Raw genomic sequence first — 22,899 nt, forward strand, 5'->3', positions numbered from 1 at the left:
CACTGTGACCCACCTCACTGTGACCCAGCCCACCAGCACTCTGACCTCACTGTGACCCAGCCCACCAGCACTCTGACCTCACTGTGACCCAGCCCACCAGCACTCTGACCTCACTGTGACCCAGCCCGTCAGCACTCTGACCTCACTGTGACCCAGCCCATCAGCACTCTGACCTCACTGTGACCCAGCCCACCAGCACTCTGACCTCACTGTGACCCAGCCCACCAGCACTCTGACCTCACTGTGACCCAGCCCGTCAGCACTCTGACATCACTGTGACCCAGCCCGTCAGCACTCTGACCTCACTATGACCCAGCCCACCAGCACTCTGACCTCACTGTGACCCAGCCCACCAGCACTCTGACCTCACTGTGACCCAGCCCACCAGCACTCTGACCTCACTGTGACCCAGCCCGTCAGCACTCTGACCTCACTGTGACCCAGCCCACCAGCACTCTGACATCACTGTGACCCAGCCCACCAGCACTCTGACCTCACTGTGACCCAGCCCGTCAGCACTCTGACCTCACTGTGACCCAGCCCGTCAGCACTCGCTGCCACTGCTTGTGTCACCACTGCAAAATAAAAGATCCTCTGGTGAACATTGTTGGTCTGAGAATTGATTCTTTCAAATTAAGACTTTGACAAATTTTTTATTATTTGAGCGTATGTTTAATCTGTTGATTTCTTGTTTGTTTGCCTTTAATAATAATAATTAAAGGTAAACATTATCAGGTTCCATGAGGTCGTCGATCACATCGGCTATTAAATGAAATACAACTAAATAAAAAAAAGACTAATCTGTGTATCTCTGAAGGTTTTACTCTTTAATCCCATCAACAGTAACAAACTCAAAGTTTTTGTGCTGAGTCAGCTTTTATTGATCCCTGATAACCAGACTTGATTCAGTTAAAGCCTGAACTTATCTCAGCGTGGCGTGACGGCTCAGCAGTCCAACGCCTCGAGGCCTGAAGCCTTTTCTTCCTTCTGAGCTCCAAAACTCTTCATCTGGTGTTTAGTGACAGAAAACAAGCTCCAGCAGCCGTTTTCAGAATCGAGTCTTTGAAGTTTATTGAAGTTCAAGTGTTCTTAAAGAGACAGAGCATGAGCTGAAAGCACACCTCGCCACTACCACGCTCCCGGTTCATCAGGAGGACCAGTTTCCACGGAGCAAAGTTATTCCAGTGTTTCCTGAAAATATCCCGAAAGGAACCATGTATAGTGTGAAGAGTACAGGTCCTAATACCGAACCCTGAGGAACTCCTCCCGTTGGCCGGCTGAGGTTTAATGGTGTTTGAGCTGCAGTGACAGTCCAGGGAACATCTCTGAGCTGCTCTGGTTTCCACGGCAACTGACAAATAGAAAACATCAAGTTCTTCTGAAAGATAAACTCATTTCAATGATAGAATCACTAATATTTCTAAAGGATCCAACATTTTAACGTCTGAAACACAGAAAATTCAAGGAGCTCCTAAAATCTAAAAAATGTATCAAGAAAAAACACAAAGTATATTTAGAGCAAAAAATATAAGATTCAATTGAACCCAATGAATTAAGAAGTCTCCAGACGTTAATCTAGAGAGATCGATCTTTGGATTTGATTTTAGAAAAGTTTTATGTTTATGCAGTAATGTTTTGAAAAGGATCTCCGTTTCCATGGAAACGGCAGAAATGATGAAAACAATGTAGTTCCCCTTCAGGGCCACTAGTTGGTGCTGTTGTTTGTTCTTGTAATGAGCTGCAGAGAACAGGAAGATCCAACATTCTTTTATCCACGAGAGTCAAATTCAACTCGAATCCCAAAACAAACAATTTATTCAAAGTGAAAATATCAATAAAACCAAACTGCATGTTTAGACTCTTTGTTAACCACAGTCTTCCTCCTCTTCCTCCTCCTCCTCCTCCTCCTCCTCTTCCTCCTCTGTGAGGATGTGTTGGTCTGTACCCAGTGTCGTTATAACAGAGTCTATACGTCTGTATTTAGAACGACATTCAACTAAAAACCAAACTGGATTTAAAACCAAAACAATCTCAGTTAAAAGCCCAAAACCCCGTCCAGGAGGAGAAACAGTGAGTTTGGAATGAGAAGCGTGTTTTTATGAGGTCAAAGTTCCTGCTGGGAACTGGAAGCGTTCCCATCTTATAAAAGTCATTAGAGTCACACTGTGAACCTGACTTATCACTCTGGAGGGACTTTGGAGCTTTTCTCTGCTCCGTGGCAAAACGAGGACACGCTGGACATCTTCACCCCCGGTCCGGTCCAACTCCTCATCCTCACCTCGTCACACAGTTCACCCTCCTGCAGGACCAGCAGGAGTACTTCAGGGTCTGAGTGTGTACTTTAGGGTCTGAGTGTGTACTTTAGGAGGTTGAGTGTGTACTTTAGGAGGTTGAGTGTGTACTTTAGGAGGTTGAGTGTGTACTTCAGGAGGTTGAGTGTGTACTTCAAGGATCTGAGTGTGTACTTCAGGATCTGAGTGTGTACTTTAGGAGGTTGAGTGTGTACTTCAGGAGGTTGAGTGTGTACTTTAGGAGGTTGAGTGTGTACTTCAGGAGGTTGAGTGTGTACTTTAGGAGGTTGAGTGTGTACTTCAGGAGGTTGAGTGTGTACTTCAAGGGTCTGAGTGTGTACTTCAGGAGGTTGAGTGTGTACTTTAGGAGGTTGAGTGTGTACTTTAGGAGGTTGAGTGTGTACTTCAGGAGGTTGAGTGTGTACTTTAGGAGGTTGAGTGTGTACTTTAGGAGGTTGAGTGGGTACTTCAGGAGGTTGAGTGTGTACTTCAAGGGTCTGAGTGTGTACTTTAGGAGGTTGAGTGTGTACTTCAGGAGGTTGAGTGTGTACTTTAGGAGGTTGAGTGTGTACTTCAGGAGGTTGAGTGTATACTTTAGGAGGTTGAGTGTGTACTTCAGGAGGTTGAGTGTGTACTTTAGGAGGTTGAGTGTGTACTTTAGGAGGTTGAGTGTGTACTTCAGGAGGTTGAGTGTATACTTTAGGAGGTTGAGTGTGTACTTTAGGAGGTTGAGTGTGTACTTTAGGAGGTTGAGTGTGTACTTCAAGGGTCTGAGTGTGTACTTCAGGAGGTTGAATGTGTACTTTAGGAGGTTGAGTGTGTACTTTAGGAGGTTGAGTGTGTACTTCAAGGGTCTGAGTGTGTACTTTAGGAGGTTGAGTGTGTACTTCAGGAGGTTGAGTGTGTACTTCAAGGGTCTGAGTGTGTACTTCAGGGTCTGAGTGTGTACTTTAGGAGGTTGAGTGTGTACTTCAGGAGGTTGAGTGTGTACTTTAGGAGGTTGAGTGTGTACTTCAAGGGTCTGAGTGTGTACTTTAGGAGGTTGAGTGTGTACTTCAAGGGTCTGAGTGTGTACTTTAGGAGGTTGAGTGTGTACTTTAGGAGGTTGAGTGTGTACTTCAGGAGGTTGAGTGTGTACTTTAGGAGGTTGAGTGTGTACTTCAAGGGTCTGAGTGTGTACTTCAGGAGGTTGAGTGTGTACTTCAGGAGGTTGAGTGTGTACTTCAGGAGGTTGAGTGTGTACTTTAGGAGGTTGAGTGTGTACTTCAGGAGGTTGAGTGTATACTTTAGGAGGTTGAGTGTTTACTTCAGGAGGTTGAGTGTGTACTTTAGGAGGTTTAGTGTATACTTTAGGAGGTTGAGTGTGTACTTCAGGAGGTTGAGTGTGTACTTTAGGAGGTTGAGTGTATACTTTAGGAGGTTGAGTGTGTACTTCAGGAGGTTGAGTGTGTACTTTAGGAGGTTGAGTGTGTACTTAAGGAAGTTGAGTGTATACTTTAGGAGGTTGAGTGTGTACTTCAGGAGGTTGAGTGTGTACTTTAGGAGGTTGAGTGTGTACTTTAGGAGGTTGAGTGTATACTTTAGGAGGTTGAGTGTGTACTTCAGGAGGTTGAGTGTGTACTTTAGGAGGTTGAGTGTGTACTTCAGGAGGTTGAGTGTATACTTTAGGAGGTTGAGTGTGTACTTTAGGAGGTTGAGTGTGTACTTTAGGAGGTTGAGTGTGTACTTCAGGAGGTTGAGTGTGTACTTCAAGGGTCTGAGTGTGTACTTCAGGGTCTGAGTGTGTACTTTAGGAGGTTGAGTGTGTACTTCAGGAGGTTGAGTGTGTACTTCAGGAGGTTGAGTGTGTACTTCAAGGGTCTGAGTGTGTACTTCAGGGTCTGAGTGTGTACTTCAGGAGGTTGAGTGTGTACTTCAGGAGGTTGAGTGTGTACTTCAGGAGGTTGAGTGTGTACTTTAAGGGGGTTGAGTGTGTACTTCAGGAGGTTGAGTGTATACTTTAGGAGGTTGAGTGTTTACTTCAGGAGGTTGAGTGTGTACTTTAGGAGGTTTTGTGTATACTTTAGGAGGTTGAGTGTGTACTTCAGGAGGTTGAGTGTGTACTTCAAGGGTCTGAGTGTGTACTTCAGGGTCTGAGTGTGTACTTTAGGAGGTTGAGTGTGTACTTCAGGAGGTTGAGTGTGTACTTTAGGAGGTTGAGTGTGTACTTCAAGGGTCTGAGTGTGTACTTTAGGAGGTTGAGTGTGTACTTCAGGAGGTTGAGTGTGTACTTTAGGAGGTTTAGTGTGTACTTTAGGAGGTTGAGTGTGTACTTTAGGAGGTTGAGTGTGTACTTCAGGAGGTTGAGTGTATACTTTAGGAGGTTGAGTGTGTACTTCAGGAGGTTGAGTGTGTACTTTAGGAGGTTGAGTGTGTACTTTAGGAGGTTGAGTGTATACTTTAGGAGGTTGAGTGTGTACTTCAAGGGTCTGAGTGTGTACTTTAGGAGGTTGAGTGTGTACTTCAGGAGGTTGAGTGTGTACTTTAGGAGGTTTAGTGTGTACTTTAGGAGGTTGAGTGTGTACTTTAGGAGGTTGAGTGTGTACTTCAGGAGGTTGAGTGTATACTTTAGGAGGTTGAGTGTGTACTTCAGGAGGTTGAGTGTGTACTTTAGGAGGTTGAGTGTGTACTTTAGGAGGTTGAGTGTATACTTTAGGAGGTTGAGTGTGTACTTTAGGAGGTTGAGTGTATACTTTAGGAGGTTGAGTGTGTACTTCAGGAGGTTGAGTGTGTACTTTAGGAGGTTGAGTGTGTACTTTCAGAGGTTGAGTGTATACTTTAGGAGGTTGAGTGTGTACTTCAGGAGGTTGAGTGTGTACTTTAGGAGGTTGAGTGTGTACTTTAGGAGGTTGAGTGTATACTTCAGGAGGTTGAGTGTGTACTTTAGGAGGTTGAGTGTATACTTTAGGAGGTTGAGTGTGTACTTCAGGAGGTTGAGTGTGTACTTTAGGAGGTTGAGTGTGTACTTTAGGAGGTTGAGTGTGTACTTCAGGAGGTTGAGTGTATACTTTAGGAGGTTGAGTGTGTACTTCAGGAGGTTGAGTGTGTACTTTAGGAGGCTTAGTGTGTACTTTAGGAGGTTGAGTGTGTACTTCAGGAGGTTGAGTGTGTACTTCAGGAGGTTGAGTGTGTACTTTAGGAGGTTGAGTGTGTACATCAAGGGTCTGAGTGTGTACTTCAGGAGGTTGAGTGTGTACTTCAAGGGTCTGAGTGTGTACTTCAGGAGGTTGAGTGTGTACTTTAGGAGGTTGAGTGTGTACTTCAGGAGGTTGAGTGTGTACTTTAGGAGGTTGAGTGTGTACTTCAGGAGGTTGAGTGTATACTTTCAGAGGTTGTGTGTACTTCAGGAGGTTGAGTGTGTACTTTAGGAGGTTTAGTGTGTACTTTAGGAGGTTGAGTGTGTACTTCAGGAGGTTGAGTGTGTACTTCAGGAGGTTGAGTGTGTACTTTAGGAGGTTGAGTGTGTATATCAAGGGTCTGAGTGTGTACTTCAGGAGGTTGAGTGTGTACTTCAAGGGTCTGAGTGTGTACTTCAGGAGGTTGAGTGTGTACTTTAGGAGGTTGAGTGTGTACTTCAGGAGGTTGAGTGTGTACTTTAGGAGGTTGAGTGTGTACTTCAGGAGGTTGAGTGTGTACTTTAGGAGGTCCAGTGTGTACTTTAGGAGGTTGAGTGTGTACTTTAGGAGGTTGAGTGTGTACTTCAGGAGGTTGAGTGTGTACTTTAGGAGGTTGAGTGTGTACTTTAGGAGGTTGAGTGTGTTCTTCAGGAGGTTGAGTGTATACTTTAGGAGGTTGAGTGTGTACTTCAGGAGGTTGAGTGTGTACTTTAGGAGGTTGAGTGTGTACTTCAGGAGGTTGAGTGTGTACTTTAGGAGGTTGAGTGTGTACATCAAGGGTCTGAGTGTGTACTTCAGGAGGTTGAGTGTGTACTTCAAGGGTCTGAGTGTGTACTTCAGGAGGTTGAGTGTGTACTTTAGGAGGTTGAGTGTGTACTTCAGGAGGTTGAGTGTGTATATCAAGGGTCTGAGTGTGTACTTCAGGAGGTTGAGTGTGTACTTCAAGGGTCTGAGTGTGTACTTCAGGAGGTTGAGTGTGTACTTTAGGAGGTTGAGTGTGTACTTCAGGAGGTTGAGTGTGTACTTTAGGAGGTTGAGTGTGTACTTTAGGAGGTTGAGTGTGTACTTCAGGAGGTTGAGTGTATACTTTAGGAGGTTGAGTGTGTACTTCAGGAGGTTGAGTGTGTACTTTAGGAGGTTTAGTGTGTACTTTAGGAGGTTGAGTGTGTACTTCAGGAGGTTGAGTGTGTACTTTAGGAGGTTGAGTGTGTACTTTAGGAGGTTGAGTGTATACTTTAGGAGGTTGAGTGTGTACTTCAAGGGTCTGAGTGTGTACTTTAGGAGGTTGAGTGTGTACTTCAGGAGGTTGAGTGTGTACTTTAGGAGGTTTAGTGTGTACTTTAGGAGGTTGAGTGTGTACTTTAGGAGGTTGAGTGTGTACTTCAGGAGGTTGAGTGTATACTTTAGGAGGTTGAGTGTGTACTTCAGGAGGTTGAGTGTGTACTTTAGGAGGTTGAGTGTGTACTTTAGGAGGTTGAGTGTATACTTTAGGAGGTTGAGTGTGTACTTTAGGAGGTTGAGTGTATACTTTAGGAGGTTGAGTGTGTACTTCAGGAGGTTGAGTGTGTACTTTAGGAGGTTGAGTGTGTACTTTCAGAGGTTGAGTGTATACTTTAGGAGGTTGAGTGTGTACTTCAGGAGGTTGAGTGTGTACTTTAGGAGGTTGAGTGTGTACTTTAGGAGGTTGAGTGTGTACTTCAAGGGTCTGAGTGTGTACTTTAGGAGGTTGAGTGTGTACTTTAGGAGGTTGAGTGTGTACTTCAGGAGGTTGAGTGTGTACTTTAGGAGGTTGAGTGTGTACATCAAGGGTCTGAGTGTGTACTTCAGGAGGTTGAGTGTGTACTTCAAGGGTCTGAGTGTGTACTTCAGGAGGTTGAGTGTGTACTTTAGGAGGTTGAGTGTGTACTTCAGGAGGTTGAGTGTGTACTTTAGGAGGTTGAGTGTGTACTTTAGGAGGTTGAGTGTGTACTTCAGGAGGTTGAGTGTATACTTTAGGAGGTTGAGTGTGTACTTCAGGAGGTTGAGTGTGTACTTTAGGAGGTTTAGTGTGTACTTTAGGAGGTTGAGTGTGTACTTCAGGAGGTTGAGTGTGTACTTTAGGAGGTTGAGTGTGTACTTTAGGAGGTTGAGTGTGTATATCAAGGGTCTGAGTGTGTACTTCAGGAGGTTGAGTGTGTACTTCAAGGGTCTGAGTGTGTACTTCAGGAGGTTGAGTGTGTACTTTAGGAGGTTGAGTGTGTACTTCAGGAGGTTGAGTGTGTACTTTAGGAGGTTGAGTGTGTACTTTAGGAGGTTGAGTGTGTACTTCAGGAGGTTGAGTGTATACTTTAGGAGGTTGAGTGTGTACTTCAGGAGGTTGAGTGTGTACTTTAGGAGGTTGAGTGTGTACTTTAGGAAGTTGAGTGTATACTTTAGGAGGTTGAGTGTGTACTTCAGGAGGTTGAGTGTGTACTTTAGGAGGTTGAGTGTGTACTTCAGGAGGTTGAGTGTGTACTTCAGGAGGTTGAGTGTGTACTTCAAGGGTCTGAGTGTGTACTTCAGGGTCTGAGTGTGTACTTTAGGAGGTTGAGTGTGTACTTCAGGAGGTTGAGTGTGTACTTTAGGAGGTTGAGTGTGTACTTCAGGAGGTTGAGTGTGTACTTCAGGAGGTTGAGTGTGTACTTCAAGGGTCTGAGTGTGTACTTCAGGGTCTGAGTGTGTACTTCAGGAGGTTGAGTGTGTACTTCAGGAGGTTGAGTGTGTACTTCAGGAGGTTGAGTGTGTACTTTAGGAGGTTGAGTGTGTACTTCAGGAGGTTGAGTGTGTACTTTAGGAGGTTGAGTGTGTACTTCAAGGGTCTGAGTGTGTACTTTAGGAGGTTGAGTGTGTACTTTAGGAGGTTGAGTGTGTACTTCAGGAGGTTGAGTGTGTACTTTAGGAGGTTGAGTGTGTACATCAAGGGTCTGAGTGTGTACTTCAGGAGGTTGAGTGTGTACTTCAAGGGTCTGAGTGTGTACTTCAGGAGGTTGAGTGTGTACTTTAGGAGGTTGAGTGTGTACTTCAGGAGGTTGAGTGTGTACTTTAGGAGGTTGAGTGTGTACTTTAGGAGGTTGAGTGTGTACTTCAGGAGGTTGAGTGTATACTTTAGGAGGTTGAGTGTGTACTTCAGGAGGTTGAGTGTGTACTTTAGGAGGTTTAGTGTGTACTTTAGGAGGTTGAGTGTGTACTTCAGGAGGTTGAGTGTGTACTTCAGGAGGTTGAGTGTGTACTTTAGGAGGTTGAGTGTGTACTTTAGGAGGTTGAGTGTGTATATCAAGGGTCTGAGTGTGTACTTCAGGAGGTTGAGTGTGTACTTCAAGGGTCTGAGTGTGTACTTCAGGAGGTTGAGTGTGTACTTTAGGAGGTTGAGTGTGTACTTCAGGAGGTTGAGTGTGTACTTTAGGAGGTTGAGTGTGTACTTTAGGAGGTTGAGTGTGTACTTCAGGAGGTTGAGTGTATACTTTAGGAGGTTGAGTGTGTACTTCAGGAGGTTGAGTGTGTACTTTAGGAGGTTGAGTGTGTACTTTAGGAAGTTGAGTGTATACTTTAGGAGGTTGAGTGTGTACTTCAGGAGGTTGAGTGTGTACTTTAGGAGGTTGAGTGTGTACTTCAAGGGTCTGAGTGTGTACTTTAGGAGGTTGAGTGTGTACTTTAGGAGGTTGAGTGTGTACTTCAGGAGGTTGAGTGTGTACTTTAGGAGGTTGAGTGTGTACATCAAGGGTCTGAGTGTGTACTTCAGGAGGTTGAGTGTGTACTTCAAGGGTCTGAGTGTGTACTTCAGGAGGTTGAGTGTGTACTTTAGGAGGTTGAGTGTGTACTTCAGGAGGTTGAGTGTGTACTTTAGGAGGTTGAGTGTGTACTTTAGGAGGTTGAGTGTGTACTTCAGGAGGTTGAGTGTATACTTTAGGAGGTTGAGTGTGTACTTCAGGAGGTTGAGTGTGTACTTTAGGAGGTTTAGTGTGTACTTTAGGAGGTTGAGTGTGTACTTCAGGAGGTTGAGTGTGTACTTTAGGAGGTTGAGTGTGTACTTTAGGAGGTTGAGTGTGTATATCAAGGGTCTGAGTGTGTACTTCAGGAGGTTGAGTGTGTACTTCAAGGGTCTGAGTGTGTACTTCAGGAGGTTGAGTGTGTACTTTAGGAGGTTGAGTGTGTACTTCAGGAGGTTGAGTGTGTACTTTAGGAGGTTGAGTGTGTACTTTAGGAGGTTGAGTGTGTACTTCAGGAGGTTGAGTGTATACTTTAGGAGGTTGAGTGTGTACTTCAGGAGGTTGAGTGTGTACTTTAGGAGGTTGAGTGTGTACTTTAGGAAGTTGAGTGTATACTTTAGGAGGTTGAGTGTGTACTTCAGGAGGTTGAGTGTGTACTTTAGGAGGTTGAGTGTGTACTTCAGGAGGTTGAGTGTGTACTTTAGGAGGTTGAGTGTGTACTTTAGGAGGTTGAGTGTGTACTTCAGGAGGTTGAGTGTATACTTTAGGAGGTTGAGTGTGTACTTTATGAGGTTGAGTGTGTACTTTAGGAGGTTTAGTGTGTACTTTAGGAGGTTGAGTGTGTACTTTAGGAGGTTTAGTGTGTACTTTAGGAGGTTGAGTGTGTACTTTAGGAGGTTGAGTGTGTACTTCAGGAGGTTGAGTGTATACTTTAGGAGGTTGAGTGTGTACTTCAGGAGGTTGAGTGTGTACTTTAGGAGGTTGAGTGTGTACTTCAGGAGGTTGAGTGTATACTTTAGGAGGTTGAGTGTATACTTTAGGAGGTTGAGTGTGTACTTCAAGGGTCTGAGTGTGTACTTTCGGAGGTTGAGTGTATACTTTAGGAGGTTGAGTGTGTACTTCAGGAGGTTGAGTGTGTACTTTAGGAGGTTGAGTGTGTACTTTAGGAGGTTGAGTGTATACTTCAGGAGGTTGAGTGTGTACTTTAGGAGGTTGAGTGTATACTTTAGGAGGTTGAGTGTGTACTTTAGGAGGTTGAGTGTGTACTTCAGGAGGTTGAGTGTGTACTTTAGGAGGTTGAGTGTATACTTTAGGAGGTTGAGTGTGTACTTTAGGAGGTTGAGTGTGTACTTCAGGAGGTTGAGTGTGTACTTTAGGAGGTTGAGTGTATACTTTAGGAGGTTGAGTGTATACTTTAGGAGGTTGAGTGTGTACTTCAGGAGGTTGAGTGTGTACTTTAGGAGGTTGAGTGTATACTTTAGGAGGTTGAGTGTGTACTTCAGGAGGTTGAGTGTGTACTTTAGAAACCAAAACTCCACAACAACAATAAAGAGGTGACAACAAGGCTGTGAACTTTGAACTCCACACTTTTATTGGATCAGATCAACGTTATCAACAGAGTATAAATACTGAGTGAGGAGCTCCGTTTGTATGAAGGACATCACAGACCTCTGAGGTAGGACACACACACACACACACACACACACACACACACACACACACACACACACACACACACACACACACACACACACACACACACACACACACACACACACACACACACACACACACACACACACACACACACACAGATCCTGCATGCATTAGGTTTGATGTAGTTACTGGAAGAGAAGCAGTAAATGTACTTTATATACTATAACAATGTGAACGTTTTCTTCTTCTTCCTTTAGAAAAGTAAACGATCCTGTGACGGATTATTTCAAGGGGGGAAACTAGAACAACTGAAACTCTCATAAGAACTTGGGAACTACTTGAAAAATGTTATAATCAGAATTTCTTTTTAAATGAATTTTAAAATGTGCTTGAGTTCAGTGAAACGTTAAAAAGGTGTGTTGTTTTTAATTTGCTGATATAATAAGTACAAAGATGTTACTAAAAACCCCATGAGACTGAAAACCCAGAGAGAAGAAGACATCCTGCGTCTGTCTCTGTCCTCCAGGATCCTGATCTCTGCTCACCATGAGGACCGTCTCACTCTTCTGGGCTCTGGCCGTCTTCTCAGGTCACCTTCCCTCCAAACAAATCACCTTTACTCACTTCATTACTTTAGTCAACAGAGTAAAACAACCTGAAGTTAAAGTAGCAGCTCGTTACAGTAGTACTAGATGTGTTTTACCACTACTTTATTGACACTTTTCCACTATTACTGGTACTTTTAAAGTACTATTTCTACTTCATTGATACTTTGTCACAATCACTTCTACTTTCAAACGGGTCTGAGGAGCAGAAAGTCACTTTTATTCACTTCATGTTTTGTTCAGTTGAAATGTTGAAATGTGTTTAATTTGGGTGAATTCAACAATATCAAGCTTCACTTAATGTAGAATAAATCTCTTTTATTGACCCGGTTATGTAAAGTGGCTTTATCAATAAGCTGATCAAAGATAAAACACAAACAATAAATTCTATCTGGTACATTCTATCTGTCATGAAGCTTTCATACCTTCATGTGTTGATTAACAACCTGCAGATTCACTTCAACTCTGAAATCATCATAACGTTTTCCTGATTTTTACTATTATTTATTATAATAGTTCATTAAGATCCACTGCTCTTTCAAGCATTTTCTTTAACTACACCGCCATCTACTGGACATAGATAGGATTGCATATTTTAGAAGAAGGTCAACAGTCTGTTGGAAGTTTATATGAAAATCATTTGTTTTACTCGGAGTCCTAAAAAGACGTGATGTGTGTGTGTGAACTGTTCTGCCTGTTTCCTCTGAACTGTTCTGCCTGTTTCCTCTGAACTGTTCTGCCTGTTTCCTCTGAACTGTTCTGCCTGTTTCCTCTGAACTGTTCTGCCTGTTTCCTCTGAACTGTTCTGCCTGTTTCCTCTGAACTGTTCTGCCTGTTTCCTCTGAACTGTTCTGCCTGTTTCCTCTGAACTGTTCTGCCTGTTTCCTCTGAACTGTTCTGCCTGTTTCCTCTGAATTGTTCTGCCTGTTTCCTCTGAACTGTTCTGCCTGTTTCCTCTGAACTGTTCTGCCTGTTTCCTCTGAACTGTTCTGCCTGTTTCCTCTGAACTGTTCTGCCTGTTTCCTCTGAACTGTTCTGACTGTCTATGTGGATCAAACCAGGCTGCCAGGCCAGGACTCTGTTTCAGAACGACCTGCAGAGTGACCTTGAGTCCACCATCGACAAGGTCAAAGACTATTTCAATGACCTGAACTCGCAGCTGGACAAGATGGTGAAGGACCTGAAGGAGTCTCAAGTCAGCAGAGAGCTGGAGTGAGTGACACGCTGCACTCTGTCCCCGTCCAGCTGACGACTCTGTTCAATAGAAACTTTATTCCCCCAAAATTCAAAAGATATTAAACCGTCAGTTGTTTGATCCTGAATTAAAACATGATTTTCTTTCATCTAATTATATTTTTAAAATGACCAGAATACTTCAAACTCATTTCAAAGTCATTTGGAGCCTTTCTGCAGACCCGTTTGGGTTGGGGGATGGAACCAACCAAGTCCATCATATCCACCTAACTCCTCGGGGGCGGGGGGGGGGGTTCTGGTGTTGGATTGGCTCTGAGCCGCTCGTCTCCTGACCTCCAGCTTGTTTCTGCTCAGCACCCTCATCCAGGACAGTTTGGCAGAAATGAGCATGTACAAGGACGAGGTGCACACCAAGCTGAGCCCCTACTCCCAGGAGGCGGCCCAGCGCGTGGGCCAGGACCTGCAGCGGCTGGGCCAGCGTCTCCAGAACCAGGTGACGGAGGGCCGCCAGCAGATGGACAAGTACCGCGAGGAGCTGCAGGTCATGATGGAGCAGAACGTCGAGGACGTCCACACCAGAGTGTCGGCCTACAGCCGCAAGCTGAGGAAACGTCTGCAGAAGGACACGCAGGAGATCCAGAGGTCAGTGTGAAGCTCCGGCACAACCGCTCTACTTGGTTCTACTTTCAGGAACGTTTCATGTTCCACAGCAAAGTTCTGAAAGAGAGAGAGCGTTCTAGTGGACGGACCAAGCTGGGTGGTTATTATGGTGACTGTCAAAATAAAACCACCAAGCTGGGTTGATATTATGGTGACTGTCAAAATAAAACCACCAAGCTGGGTGGTTATTATGGTGACTGTCAAAATAAAACCACCTGGCTGGGTTGTTATTATGGTGACTGTCAAAATAAAACTACCAAGTTGGATTGTTATTACGGTGACTGTCAAAATAAAACCACCAAGCTGGGTTTATTATGGTGACTGTCAAAATAAAACCACCAAGCTGGGTTTATTATGGTGACTGTCAAAATAAAACTACCAAGTTGGATTGTTATTACGATGACTGTCAAAATAAAACCACCAAGCTGGATTGTTATTACGGTGACTATCAAAATAAAACCACCAAATTGGATTGTTATTACAGTGACTGTCAAAATAAAACCACCAAGCTGGGTTGTTATTATGGTGACTGTCAAAATAAAACCACCAAGCTGGGTGGTTATTATGGTGACTGTCAAAATAAAACTACCAAGTTGGATTGTTATTACGGTGACTGTCAAAATAAAACCACCAAGCTGGATTGTTATTACGATGACTGTCAAAATAAAACCACCAAATTGGATTGTTATTACGGTGACTGTCAAAATAAAACCACCAAGCTGGATTGTTATTACGATGACTGTCAAAATAAAACCACCAAATTGGATTGTTATTACGGTGACTGTCAAAATAAAACCACCAAATTGGATTGTTATTACGGTGACTGTCAAAATAAAACCACCAAGCTGGATTGTTATTACGGTGACTATCAAAATAAACCCACCAAATAAAAAAAATAAAAAGAAGTTACGTGATGCACTTGAACGCCTCACCCATGTCTTAGAGGTATGAAGCTCATTAACCAGTAAAAATCCATAAATTAGCTGCTTCATTTTTTAAGTTGCCGGTTCAAATCCTGTGAAAAAAGTAGCAGCTTAATGTCGGACATTACGGTACTCTGTGGACATGTGCTTCCACCTCTGTGTTTCCACAAAGTGATGCTTTCATTGTTGACGTGACGACGGAGCGGGTAGTTTTTAAAAGGTTTTCAGCGTCTCCGAGGACAAATGTCAAATTAACAGAAACCCAAAATGTCCTCATCATGACTGAGACAGTTCATTACTAATTCCTCCTTTTTTTCCTCTCAGGAAAGTTTCTGATTACTTGGACGATGTTCAGTCTCGCGCCACCAACAACATGGAGGACATGAAGACTCGCCTGGACCCATTCTTCACTCAGGTGCGGGACAACGTCCAGGCAAAGATCGCCTCCCTGAGAGACCTGCTGGAGTCCCAGGTGGACCAGATGAAGGACAACATCCAGGCGGCGGCCGAGGACATCAAGGACCGCATGGAGGACTCTGCCGAGGACCTGAAGTCCACCCTGGGGGACAAGATGGAGGAGGTGCGCACCTGGTTCCAGCCTCTGATCCTGTTTTTCACCGGCAGTCAGTGAAGAGGTCCACCTCCCTGTCAGCTGGAGCAGATTCTGTAAAGGAAGAATAAAACCCGTCTCCTCTGCTGAGGTCCACTTTGTCTTCTGATCTCATCTCAGCACATCACATACTGTCAATACGTTTCATGACTATGACTAATTCTGTAGGAACATAAAGGCTGAAATAACTCCAAACATGTTTCATATATGTAGGGGTAGGGCTCAGGGTAGGGGTAGGGCTCGGGGTAGGGGTAGAGGTAGGGCTCAGGGTAGGGGTAGGGGTAGGGGTAGGGCTCGGGGTAGGGGTAGGGGTAGGGGTAGGGGTAGGGGTAGGGGTAGGGGTAGGGGTAGGGGTAGACATTGATGCCACAAAATAGTTTCTAATTATTTACACCACCCAGAAGGTGATTTTGTCTGTGGACACTTTCCTCCAGCTGGATTAGACCCTTCATCTCAGATTACAAGAAAGCAATTAATGGATCCTGTTGCGGTATAGGGTAATGAGTTAGGGCTAGGGTTAGGGTAATGAGTTAGGGCTAGGGTTAGGGTAATGAGTTAGGGTTAGGGTTAGGGTAATGAGTTAGGGTTAGGGTTAGGGTAATGAGTTAGGGCTAGGGTTAGGGTTAGAGGTTAGGGTAATGAGTTAGGGCTAGGGTTAGGGTAATGAGTTAGGGTTAGGGTTAGGGTAATGAGTTAGGGCTAGGGTTAGGGTAATGAGTTAGGGTTAGGGTTAGGGTAATGAGTTAGGGCTAGGGTTAGGGTTAGAGGTTAGGGTAATGAGTTAGGGCTAGGGTTAGGGTAATGAGTTAGGGCTAGGGTTAGGGTTAGAGGTTAGGGTAATGAGTTAGGGCTAGGTTTAGGGTTAGAGGTTAGGGTAATGAGTTAGGGCTAGGTTTAGGGTTAGAGGTTAGGTTGATGAGTTAGGGCTAGGGTTAGGGTAATGAGTTAGGGTTAGAGTTAGGGTTAGAGGTTAGGGTAATGAGTTAGGGCTAGGGTTAGGGTTAGGGTTAGGGTAATGAGTTAGGGCTAGGGTTAGGGTTAGAGGTTAGGGTAATGAGTTAGGGCTAGGGTTAGGGTTAGAGGTTAGGTTAATGAGTTAGGGCTAGGGTTAGGGTAATGAGTTAGGGTTAGAGTTAGGGTTAGAGGTTAGGGTAATGAGTTAGGGCTAGGGTTAGGGTAATGAGTTAGGGTTAGAGTTAGGGTTAGAGGTTAGGGTAATGAGTTAGGGCTAGGGTTAGGGTAATGAGTTAGGGTTAGGGTTAGGGTAATGAGTTAGGGCTAGGGTTAGGGTAATGAGTTAGGGTTAGGGTTAGGGTAATGAGTTAGGGCTAGGGTTAGGGTTAGAGGTTAGGGTAATGAGTTAGGGCTAGGGTTAGGGTAATGAGTTAGGGCTAGGGTTAGGGTAATGAGTTAGGGTTAGGGTTAGGGTAATGAGTTAGGGCTAGGGTTAGGGTAATGAGTTAGGGTTAGGGTTAGGGTAATGAGTTAGGGCTAGGGTTAGGGTTAGAGGTTAGGGTAATGAGTTAGGGCTAGGGTTAGGGTTAGAGGTTAGGATGAATAAACCGCATACAGGTCCCATTCCGACAGGTCCATGGAGAAACTAGTGACTGGTTAGGGTTAAGGTTCCTCGGTAGTATTGAACACGCACACATCAGCATGGGGGGACGTGTAAACATCTTGGCTGCAATTTGAATGCAAGCAGTTTGTTGCAAACTCCAGACAACCGGCACCAAGGGGTTAAATATTCATTCAAACTCAGTCTGGAATGTTTATATCTTTCATACTTTTACATTTACAAGATATTTTTGACTCAAACTGTAGATTATACTGTCAATTTATCAGATTAGAAATGTCAGATTGTAGTTCCAGCCACACGCGACACGATGGCCCAGTGCAACCAACATGACTCTGACGTCATGTCACAGTCCAATCAGATCCCCTGTCGCTTTCCTCCCGACCAATAGCATGAGGCTGACGTCACTGGGTCCTCCTCTCTGCTGCCTGTTGTAAACTCTCCATCATGCTCCTAAAACTCTTCCAAACGTCGCTTTCTGCCCGCTGAGTCCGTCACGATGAGCGGCCTGTGCAGGGAGGTCGTCACGCTGCAGCTCGGACATTATTCTAACTTCGTGGGGACCCACTGGTGGAATTTACAGGTGAGCGGCTCGCGGCTAAGCTAGGCTAGGTGGCTAACGGTTAGCTCCGCGTGTGTTTAGAATCATCTTCACATTTATCTCCGAGTTTAACGCACAAACCTTTCAGACTTGGTTCCGGGAGATGTTTATGTTTTCACAATCTGAAAAGGTCTTTATTTTTTTTTATTATTTTTCAATCTGATAAAAACTGTTGTTCGGAGCGGAACGTGTACTCAAAGCATTTCACTGGACATTATACTCTATAATAGTATATATGTATATAATAAATAAATGACTTTACTTGATGTGATGGCATCAAGTCCACCAGACCTGAGATTCTCTCTGCGTCTCTGTCTCTCTCTCTCTCTGTCTCACTCTCTCTCTGTCTCTCTCTGTCTCTCTCTCTCTATGTCTCACTCTCTCTCTGTCTCTCTGTCTCTCTGTCTCACTCTCTCTATGTCTCACTCTCTCTCTGTCTCTCTCTCGCTCTCTCTCTGTCTCTCTGTCTCACTCTCACTCTGTCTCTCTCTCTCTCTGTCTCTCTCACTCTGTCTCTCTCTCGCTCTGGCTCTCTCTCTCTGTCTCTCTCTCTCTCTGTCTCTCTCACTCTGTCTCTCTCTCGCTCTGGCTCTCTCTCTCTGTCTCTCTGTCACTCTCTCTCTCTCAGGATGCAGGGTTGTCGTACGACCCAGAGTCGTCAGCAGGTGAGGTCCAGAGTGACGTGTTGTTTCGTGAGGGACAGACTCCCGGTGGTCACGTCACATACACACCTCGACTCATCGCCATGGACCTCAAAGGTCAACGCAACGCCAAGCAACCTGTCGCTCTCTATGGCAACGACTCACTCCATCCTTAAAGTGTGTGTGTGTGTGTGTGTGTGTGTGTGTGTGTGTGTGTGTGTGTGTGTGTGTGTGTGTGTGTGTGTGTGTGTGTGTGTGTGTGTGTGTGTGTGTGTGTGTGTCAGGAAGTCTTCGCAGTCTGCGTCAGGAGGGACGTCTGTACGACCCTGGAAAAGACACGTCTGCTGTGAGCTGGTAAAAAAACCCTCAATCCTTCATTTCAATCTGACTCAGACTTAAAGAATTAATAAGTCCTTCTGCACATGCTCAGTAGAAACCCTCAATGATTCCTCCCTCATGTCATGACTTCCTTTATATTTTCCTTGACTTGATACTTTTATTTTGACAGTCACCATGATAACAATCCAACATGGTGGCCTGTCCTCTAGAAAGTCTTTGTTCTCCTGTTGTTCATGTTTAGATCTCGTTGTTTCCTTTTTATTACAAAATTATACACATGTCAGATAAATATGGGAAAAGATGGAATATTAATATGTGGAAATATACAAAGACATGAATGACAAAATGCATGTAAATACACACTCCAATAAAAAACCATGAGGTTTTGTCCCCTTCTCTTCGTCCTTGGTTTGCTGTGTTAATGTCCACAATGTCCTCCTGGTTCAGGGACGGAGGTCTGGTGGTGCACAAAGAAAGTCCTCTGGAGAAAAACTCCTTCCTGCAGGATCTGGACAAGTTGGATGTGAGTATTTTAGGAAACCGCTCGAGAGTATCTGTCCGATACTGTATGGAGTACTCCTGCTCCCTGATACAACCCAGAAAGTTACTCATCCGTCAGCAGGTGGAGTAACTTGTTGTTTTGGAACCGCAGGCGGAGATCTTGGCCCAGGTAGACTTCTCCTCGCAGCCACGCTGCTCCGGTAAGAAAAGCTCCTGGAGCAGATTGAGTGGGAGGCAGCGGTTTAACCCCGTCCCCTGTCCCCCCCGTACCGTCCCCTGTCCCCCCCTGTCCCGTCCCCTGTCCCCCCCCGTGCCGTCCCCCGTCCCGTCCCCCCCCCCCAGGGCCGCTCGGCGTGGACTCGGTAAACAGCCGGCTGGCTCGCGTGCAGAACAGCTACTGGCTGGAGGGCAGCGTGAAGGTGTGGTCAGACTTCCTGAGGATCCACCTACACCCCCGCACCATCTCCGTCATCCACCAGTACAACCACGACGGGTAAGGGTGAGGGTTCCAATCCACCTTCCTGTCTATTCTTACAATACCACTTCAAACCACCAGGTGGTGTATTGAGCCACTACATCCTCACCACTCCTGGAATCTTCTACATTCTGAAGTGAACAAAATGACTTGAAGCTTTAATGAGTAAAACTTAAAACCTCCTGGAGACGGTATTTCACAAGCTGTAGCATCCATGCTAATGCTAAAAGGCTGTTAGCTCTCAGTAACATGTCGTGTTGGGCCGCCATGTTGTGACATCATGGCCGGTTCGCCCAGCGAGGCGTCCGATCCACCAACCAACAGCTCCGTCACTGTGTGTGCAGCGAGGCTCACCGCCTGGAGGCCTACGGTCAGGGTGACGCCCTCCTCCAGGGGGCGCTGCTCGACGAGCTGGAGGACAAACTGCACTTCTTCGTGGAGGAGTGCGACTACCTGCAGGTCTGCGCCGCCACGCCGCAAACATCAGAACAAGAGGACACAATGCAGCGTTAAACGACTCCACTGCCGTCTCCTCGCAGGGCTTCCAGGTGCTGTGTGACATGGCCGACGGCTTCGCAGGCCTGGGGTCAAAGGTCACGGAGATGCTGCAGGACTCCTACGGGGGGCGCGGCATCCTGACGTGGGGGCTGGCGCCCGTCAGTCACCCGGGCTCAGTGAGTGTGTGTGTGTGTGTGTGTGTGTGTGTGTGTGTGTGTGTGTGTGTGTGTGTGTGTGTGTGTGTGTGTGTGTGTGTGTGTGTGTGTGTGTGTGTGTGTGTGTGTGTGTGTGTGTGTGTGACCTGTAATGTTTGTGTTTAGACCCCCCTGAAGGACCTGTACCACCTGTTGAACATCACTCTGGGGACGGTCCACATGTCCAACCACAGCTCCTTCTTCTGCCCGTTAACCCTTCGAGGGCGACTCGGCAGACGACCGCCGTCTCCTCCGGCGTTCTCCCACCTGAGCTACGACGTGAGGATTCCACACGATGCCTCTGGATTACAGCAGGAGGAATTCTCACAGTAGTACCACAGATAGCGATAGAGCATCTTCCTCCTCTAACATCAGATTATAGAGCATCTTCCTCCTCTAACATCAGATTGTAGAGCATCTTCCTCCTCTAACATCAGATTGTAGAGCATCTTCCCCCTCTAACATCAGATTGTAGAGCATCTTCCTCCTCTAACATCAGATTGTAGAGCATCTTCCTCCTCTAACATCAGATTGTAGAGCATCTTCCTCCTCTAACATCAGATTGTAGAGCATCTGTTCTGTGTGTCGTCCCTGGTTGCTGCAGCCGTCCCTGTGGTACCACTCCAGCGCCGTCCTGGCTCTGGCGCTGGACGCCCTCACGGTCCCGTACCGGCTGAGGACCAACAGCGTCCCCATGTGGCAGGTGGCGGACGCGCTGACGGAGTCGGGGAGGAAGGTCAGCTGCTGCCTGGCGTCTTCGCTCTGCGGGTTCCACTTCACAGTCAAACATGTGATCCACCTTTCAGGTGGTGGCTGCGTACGGCGCCGTGCCCTTTCCCATGATGCACGGCTTCTCGCTCCCCGACGCTCTGAGCTCCTGTGCTGACGCGTTGCCGTGGAAACCCCTGTCGGCGTGCCCTGAAGGAGGCGACGGCCGATGCTACGGCCAGTGGACCACGCTGAAGGGCTACGAAGGACAGAAACTCATCAGGTCCATCAATCTGTTTCCATGGAGACGTGGAGAAACCAGCTCATGTGAACAAAGTGGTGGTTTGTGGCTGAATGCCCCCCCCCCCCCCCCCCCCCCCCACCCCCACCCCCCCCCGGCCTGTAGACGACTCTTAACTCTGCTCTTCTTCTCTACAGCTCTCTGCCCCCCGGGACAAAGCCCCCCTCCCCCCTGCACAGCCTCCACAGTGGCGAGGACGTCCTGGCTTCCTACCTCCGCTCCTTCTACCCCTCCACTCCTCTGTGAGTCCACCTCTGCAGGGTAACTACGTCTGTCTGCCCCCCCTGAACCCCCCCTCTGGGTGTATCCTGCAGGGCTCTTCAGCTGGTGTCCACCCCCAGCAAGCTAACGCCGCCGTTCCCTCAGATCTTCAGCCCCTCCCTCAGTGACCGCGGCTTCCTGCTGAGCCACACGCCGCCGCCGTACACCTGTGAGTCCTCCTCACCCTCCACCCGCCAACACACATTCAATATGGCCGCCGCGGAGAAGAAAACAACACAAATTTATCTTCAGAAGGAAAACCTCTTCTCACACACAGAAAGACCTTCAGCTGATGTTGGTTAGGTGGTTGGTTGGTTAGTTAGGTGGTTGGTTGGTTAGTTAGGTGGTTGTTTGGGTCGTTGGCTGTTGGTTAACAGGTTAACTCACTCAGGTGACGTTTTTTGTTTGGCAGAATCGACCGAAACACAAAGAATTAGTGATCAGATAGTGTCTGTTCACTTCTCACATCATGTTAAATTAGGGCCTTAGAAGCAGACTGTAGAACACGAGGACACTGCCACCATCAGCACTGGACAAACACTGACCTGTCCAGCTGTCTGGCTGTCCGGTCTGTCTGTCTGTCCAGTCTGCCTGTCCAGCTGTCCTGTCTGTCTCTCTGTCCTGTCTGTCAGCCGCCACGGCCAGCTCACTGCTGTGATAAATCCTCACGTTGGATCAACTGTCGCAGTAGAGTCGCACCTTGAGGTTTATTTCTGGAGCTTTGTCCTGAACTCTGAGTTCCCCGATGGGTTGGAGTCATTTTGTTGAATGTTTGAGGCGAAGCTGCAGCTCTGATTCACGATGTTTGAAATGCTCCGGCAGCTCCGGCCGTCTCGTCGGTCCCCGTCCTGACGTCGCTGCAGTCGGGTCCGGCGCTGGAGTCCTGGCTGTCCGAGCTGCAGCAGGCCGCCGGCGCCGCCAGCGTCCGCCGCATGGCACCCAGCTTCCTCTCACAGGGACTGGAACTGGCCGACTACCAGGAGGCTCTGGAGCAGCTGCGGCAGCTGGCCCGCTGTTACCGTGACGACAGCGGCGGCACCACGCGCTCCTCTTCTTCTGAGGACGAGGACTGAGCGACGCTCTGTCCAGTGAACAGGGGACGCTCTGCCGTGAGATCAAGAGCTAAAGACAAACTGTAACTCTGGATGAAAGCCACTCCGGCTGCCGTTTCAGCAGCAGGTGGCGCTAATGTAGCATTAGCATGGAAACCTTGCAGGCGACACGTTTAAGTTCTTCTGTTCTCGTTTTGATGCTCCTGCTCAGATCATTTTTAATGCAACGGAATGGATTTTCTAGATTGTAAAATGACTGTTTTTGTTTTATATATAATAAACTATCTGAAGCCAAAACAGAGTTTGACTTTGCCTTCATTGCTTCTGTTGCACTTTTATCATTCTACCTGCAGGGTTACAGGTTTTTATTAGTTTATACTTTATTATTGCCCTTGGGGGGAAACTGTCGCCCCTCCGGAGGCCCCAGAGTCCCTCCTCCGGAGGCCCCCCAGAGTCGCCCCTCCGGAGGCCCCCAGAGTCGCTCCGGAGGCATTTCAAAGGTCGTCTGCAAAACGTGGGGCTGAGGGACGTCATGATTCACTGATTTGCAGGAGAAGGAAGTTGCTGATTGTGTCGCTTCGGATTACAAATCTCTCGTCCCTGATAAACAGTCCATGTCTTCAACAGGTTAATGTTTCTCTAGTTAATTGACACTCATCTGGTGTGTTTATATATGAAGTCCAGCCGGTGTCATTGTTTATATATTAAAGCAATGGAGGCAGAAATTACATTCAGAACATCTTATATCAAATGTTCTAGAACTTATTCCTTACAGAATGGAGACTTTTTTCTGCGCTCCATTGCTTTAATCTTTATCTTGTCAGACCACAGATGCCAAAATAAAGGCCCGTCTGAAGAAGTACTTTAGTAATCCTGAGTTAGTGTCTCCAGTACCTTAGATTAACTTCACGTTTTCAGGATTGAATCAACACAAAG

The 22,899-nt window shown here is 46.5% G+C and overlaps 3 protein-coding genes across 3 annotated transcripts in view; all 3 read left to right on the forward strand.

Moving 5' to 3' along the window:
• Positions 1-600, forward strand: part of apoa4a (apolipoprotein A-IV a) — a 3,124-nt gene extending 2,524 nt beyond the window's left edge. The window contains exon 3 of the mRNA XM_080484204.1: positions 1-600. This exon is cut by the window's left edge and continues 931 nt beyond it. The gene's annotated coding sequence lies outside the window, so the exon portion shown is untranslated.
• A 10,170-nt stretch (positions 601-10,770) lies between these two features.
• apoea (apolipoprotein Ea) lies at positions 10,771-14,914 on the forward strand. The gene is made up of 5 exons (XM_080485325.1): positions 10,771-10,846; positions 11,354-11,416; positions 12,494-12,644; positions 12,981-13,268; positions 14,534-14,914. Exons 2-5 carry the CDS (start codon positions 11,374-11,376, stop codon positions 14,838-14,840), a joined length of 789 nt encoding a protein of 262 aa, XP_080341451.1. The 5' UTR covers positions 10,771-10,846; positions 11,354-11,373; the 3' UTR covers positions 14,841-14,914.
• Positions 14,915-16,779: 1,865 nt separating this feature from the next.
• On the forward strand, positions 16,780-22,257 carry msto1 (misato mitochondrial distribution and morphology regulator 1). Its single transcript, XM_080485660.1, has 14 exons — positions 16,780-16,975; positions 17,622-17,751; positions 17,919-17,988; positions 18,421-18,496; positions 18,626-18,674; positions 18,817-18,967; positions 19,294-19,408; positions 19,489-19,623; positions 19,768-19,920; positions 20,246-20,377; positions 20,448-20,632; positions 20,788-20,892; positions 20,965-21,080; positions 21,734-22,257. Exons 1-14 carry the CDS (start codon positions 16,892-16,894, stop codon positions 21,982-21,984), a joined length of 1,752 nt encoding a protein of 583 aa, XP_080341786.1. The 5' UTR covers positions 16,780-16,891; the 3' UTR covers positions 21,985-22,257.
• The last annotated feature ends 642 nt before the right edge of the window (positions 22,258-22,899 follow it).

Source organism: Lipophrys pholis, assembly GCF_963383615.2.
Source record: "Lipophrys pholis genome assembly, chromosome: 17".
Lineage (NCBI taxonomy): Eukaryota > Metazoa > Chordata > Actinopteri > Blenniiformes > Blenniidae > Lipophrys > Lipophrys pholis.